Raw genomic sequence first — 4575 nt, forward strand, 5'->3', positions numbered from 1 at the left:
ATGGTGATCCGTATGGTTTTTGGTTTGATCCGCTTACTGTAGCCGCTGTAGGTCTTAGCAGGAGCCCAGATCGGTCAACACTGCAAATTCACAAAATGCGTGATTGAACAAGATGCGAGTTGTGACGCCCAACGGATCAATTCCTTTGGAATTTGAATCGGTGGCACCGAGAGTGGGAAATAATCATGATGCAAGCCTAGTGTTTGTGTTTGTGTTTGTGTTGCTGTTGGTGGTCACAATTTTGATTTCCCACCAACTTGAACGAAACTTCATTCAACGGGCGGTGCGCGGCCAGAGATGCAGACAAGATGGGAAGGATTGCTTTGGCATCTGCTCCCTTGAAAATCTTACCAATGATAGCCATCCCCTTGAATGTGCTCTAGCTTTAGTGCTTCGAAACAACCAAAGCATGAAACGCTACTCCCAAGAGGAACCAACTTTGGCTAACAAAGACACGCTCAACATCAAGTGGTAAAAAGATTTATACGACTTTTTTGGTTTTGCCACTTTGCCTATTACAACACATAATTAGATAAGACAGACCATAATCGGATAACGATCTGATTTCCATGTGGAGGAACATAAAGGGCAAAAAAAAAAGGAAAAATGACTTCGACGCAGGCACACTTGCTTTGTCTACATATATATATATACTAACTAGTTGGGCTTAAAGAATTTCAGCTTAAGGCCACTGTTGACAATACTCCAAATGCCTCCAATAGAGAAGGCGAGGCTGAATGCAACGCCCAACCAACCGAGAGTCCAGTGAAAGTACCAATTGAAGCTGTATTTTGTTGGCCTTTTTATGAGAACCCACATGAAGCAAGGGTAAGCAAATGTGACTGGTAGAGTGAGCCCTCCGAGCAAACCAGCAAGGCTGGACAGGAAAGGCAGTGCCACCCCTATAAAGAAGGAGACAAATCCGAAGAAGACTCGGAAACCTGAGCGAACCCAAATCGAGCATGGACGGTTTGTACGACTCGTGTAGCCTGCTTCAAAACTGTCAAAAGCGGGCATTGAGTATATCTGGAAACTGCTCAGGCAGTTGAACACGACAAGAAGAAATGTCATTGCCAGGAGTCCCCTGGGAATGTCATGACTGTGAAATGCATACAATGCGTTGAGAATTCCTCCTGAGGGCATCTGAAAAGCATAGCATAGAACTCCAAAATTTAAGTGAAGAAGCATACAACGTTGTTGCACAGGATGTGAAAAAATATCTCCCTTTCCTGAAGAAAGCCTGTGAATATTGAATGGTGGAAAACAGAAGATTGAGAAGCAGTATGCTTACCAGGTTTCCATATGCCCAGAAACCTCCAATAGCGACGGGGAACAGGCACATGGCAATGAAGCAATAGGCAAACTTGGCTCCCTTCCACATCGGCACATGAGCTGGGTGCTTGAAGGTTGATGGCATTGTTGCCTACAAAACACCGTTGACGTTTATAACAGCAGATAATTGCAGTGACTTAAGAATGTACATCACGATGGTCTTTAACAGCACTAAACATGATATACATTTCAACCCACTCAGAGCATACCTGAATTTCTAGGACCAAATTGTGGCCTCTAAATGCAAATGCAATGATACCAAGTGCATTTAGGAAAGAAGAGAGTGTAGCGGAAGGTGAAGGCAATGAGATGGGCTGGTAAGAGATCAAGGGTGGTCTCTGTTGGCTTACAGAGAGTATCCAAGCCATGGTGGAGTAGATTATGGCAGTAACTGCTCCTACCAATGAGAGTCCAGCAATTGAGTTAAGGTTTGGGAGCTGGGATAACACGATGCACAAGGATGTGAACACCAGATACCACTCAACAGTTGTCAGAGGATTTGAAGAACACAGGGGGCCGCATACAATTTGAAAGAACAGTTTCATGGTCTCCCCTCCAATGAGAATCAAAGCTGTCGCTGTTCCTGCTGACAGATACACCGTAGGGAAAAGCGCGAGCCATACACCTAATCTATCCCCTGAGAATTCAAGTAGTAAACGCAAAATCAGTTTCATGCAAAGGAAATGATAATGCAAGAATCTCTCGTTATCAGTAGGACCACTGTGTTTAACTGTAATATTTTCTATTAATTTATCTCCCCGTGTAGGAATCTGTGACAAAATTCTATATTGTGAGAAGGTTTAGTGAATCAGGACTTGCAGCTGTCCCTGTATCTTCGAATGTGCAAGAGGTAATAAGAACTAGCATTTCTTGAGGACAATTGCATTATTAATAATCTATAGGAGAAAGAAATAAATGAATTGTTTGCTACTGTCCTTTTAAATTATGTTTCAGAAGCTATCTCACCAAATGCTGCTTGTGCAAGTTCTACATATCTGTTGTATCTCTTCCCAGGAACTGCTTCATGTAACTGAACGAGAATCCACAAAGTGTAAAGTTGCCAGAAGTAAGCTATCGTCAAGGAAATTATGCCCCAACTCCTGCATATTGTTGCAAGAACTATGAACTAGATAACTAACTAAAAAAGCTTACAGAATTGGCCTGACATAATTTTGGAATTTATGCGAAATGACTTTCTTAAATTAGAGAGAAAATCTACAACATAATCAGCACATGGATCACTAAAGTACAAAGATAAAAGTCTAAGGCAGATATCCAGATTAGTGAAAGCTTAACTGATGATTAATTGGAATCAGTATAAAAGTATTGACGCTGTAGTGCTGGGGAGGGGAAAAAAACCATTCTGGTGTAGAGAACATCATGTAATAATTTAGCATCAAAAGGGATTGAATTGCGAGATAAAGCTCTGCCATGCCAATTATACCAATCAAGCATAAAGCAGAGCCAACTGTCTTCATCCTCAAAAGGCAAAATACAGAATCATGAAAGGAACCATTCTATGCAGCGTTCTATGAAAAAGTAAAAGGCTGAAAAAAGAAAAGAAGGATATGACTTGCCTCGAGGATCTTTCTTACTTCTATTCAAATCAAATGAAAATGATGAACCTTGGAAAAAGCAACAAAAGAAATCAAAAGATAAAGAAGATACGATCACCTGGTAGACCCACAAGTCCATCACATACTCGGATTCAATCAACTTCAAAGAAAAACTACTTAATAAGTATCAGTCCAGAGAGAGGAAAAAATGAGTTATGAGCTATAAAAGGAAAAAGAAATCTGTCGAAGAAGTTAACAATAGGGAAAAAAGGGAATTACGGCACTATTCAAATTTCAAAGTGACAAAACACGAAGCCAAGAATAATTTGAATACAGAAAGACAGAGTACCTAGCTTATTTCTACCCTTCAAACTTCAAAGCTAGAATTTTTATGCCATTAATTCTTCCAAAAATTGAAGCTTCATGACATGCCAAATTTTCATTATAATTTCAGGATGGAAAAAGCACACTACAAGGACCACTACTCCACACTAGCATACTAGTAGTTGAAAAATGGATAAAAGGAAGCCAGCTTTAAACACAGAGTGTAGATCTTTTACCCTCGTTAACCTAATGCACTGCATATATGCTTCCAAAAGCAGTTAAAACCTCCTATCACTGACAAAAGGACCACAAGTTAAGCACAAATCCCTCGACGTAACATTCAAGAGCTACAAAGCACAAAGGACACAGTCAAAGCCAAAGCTAACTGAGGATTGAATCTAGCCAATAGTCTTTGCTGATTTGTACATAGCAAACCAATTAGTTAAGCTTAAGCAACTATGCAAGCATCAAAGTTGATAGGACTACACACCAGCCAAGAAAAGAGAATGCAACAGGCAAGACCAGAGCTTGGAACCCAAAACCAGCATTGAGGTTATGAAAAGCAGCATAATGAGCATTCCCATTGCGAGACTCGGTAATGGGAAGCCAAGCATCTTGCGGGTTCAGCTTTGTCAAGTGTCCCACCTCCTCTAAATATCCCTTCATGTTAACCAACACCCTCTTCATAGGCGTCCCAATGGGGCTCAAGAACCTCGGAGATATAAACGAAGTCGGGGTCCATGACTTAGCCTCTTTTGATGCCGGCCCAGTTGAGGCCAACCCCCTGGGAGACCTCTGGCCGGACGGCGTGAGTATTTCCGGCGTCGACGCACGTGGGGTTGCCGGAATCGAAATTAGCTCTGTCTCTGGCCTCTCCTCCATTGATGATTAGCAGTTTGTTAGTGCTCTGCGTTTTTCTGGGTTCTGCTGCTCTGTTCCCTCTGTTGCTGAGAGTGAAAATGAGTGAGAAATGGAGAAGAATATATATAAGACTGGTGAGTGAGAGTCTGGGAGACTGAGCATGCAGGGGGAGTTGGGCTAGGAGAGTAGGAGTACAGTGGGACCGGATGCTGATAGTAAAGGATATTAGGGGTGTGAGAGTTTGTAAAGGTTTGATCTTGACCGTTGGTGTGGTGTTGATTGCACGAACCTCGATAGTTTTGATTCTCACCGATGAAAGCGTAAAGTCTGGAAGTTATTAATGTATGAAATGAGAACCTTGGAGCTTTCAAAAAAAAGGAACCTTGGAGCTTTAATTTCAGGTTGATTGATGGTGGAGGTGTGGATCGTATATGACAATAAGGGTACAGTAGCTTTATGGCGCAGGTCAGGACCGGTTGTAGGCATATGTTAGGGATTGGCC

The 4575-nt window shown here is 41.9% G+C and overlaps 1 protein-coding gene across 2 annotated transcripts; it reads right to left on the bottom strand.

Moving 5' to 3' along the window:
• Nucleotides 1–464: 464 nt before the first annotated feature.
• Nucleotides 465–4216, bottom strand: LOC113710875 (lysine histidine transporter-like 8). Of its 2 annotated transcripts, none has more exons than XM_027233935.2 (5): nucleotides 3703–4216; nucleotides 2299–2432; nucleotides 1542–1969; nucleotides 1292–1423; nucleotides 465–1143 (listed from the first exon to the last, which is right to left on the bottom strand). In XM_027233935.2, the coding sequence occupies exons 1-5, from the start codon at nucleotides 4092–4094 to the stop codon at nucleotides 658–660; spliced, it is 1572 nt and encodes a 523-aa protein (XP_027089736.1). In that variant the 5' UTR covers nucleotides 4095–4216; the 3' UTR covers nucleotides 465–657. The 2 variants fall into 2 exon arrangements, with proteins under 2 accessions (XP_027089736.1, XP_027089737.1); XM_027233936.2 differs by lacking the exon at nucleotides 3703–4216 and adding an exon at nucleotides 2629–3677.
• Nucleotides 4217–4575: the final 359 nt, after the last annotated feature.

This window comes from Coffea arabica, chromosome 10e (genome assembly GCF_036785885.1).
Source record: "Coffea arabica cultivar ET-39 chromosome 10e, Coffea Arabica ET-39 HiFi, whole genome shotgun sequence".
In the NCBI taxonomy this organism is placed as follows: domain Eukaryota; kingdom Viridiplantae; phylum Streptophyta; class Magnoliopsida; order Gentianales; family Rubiaceae; genus Coffea; species Coffea arabica.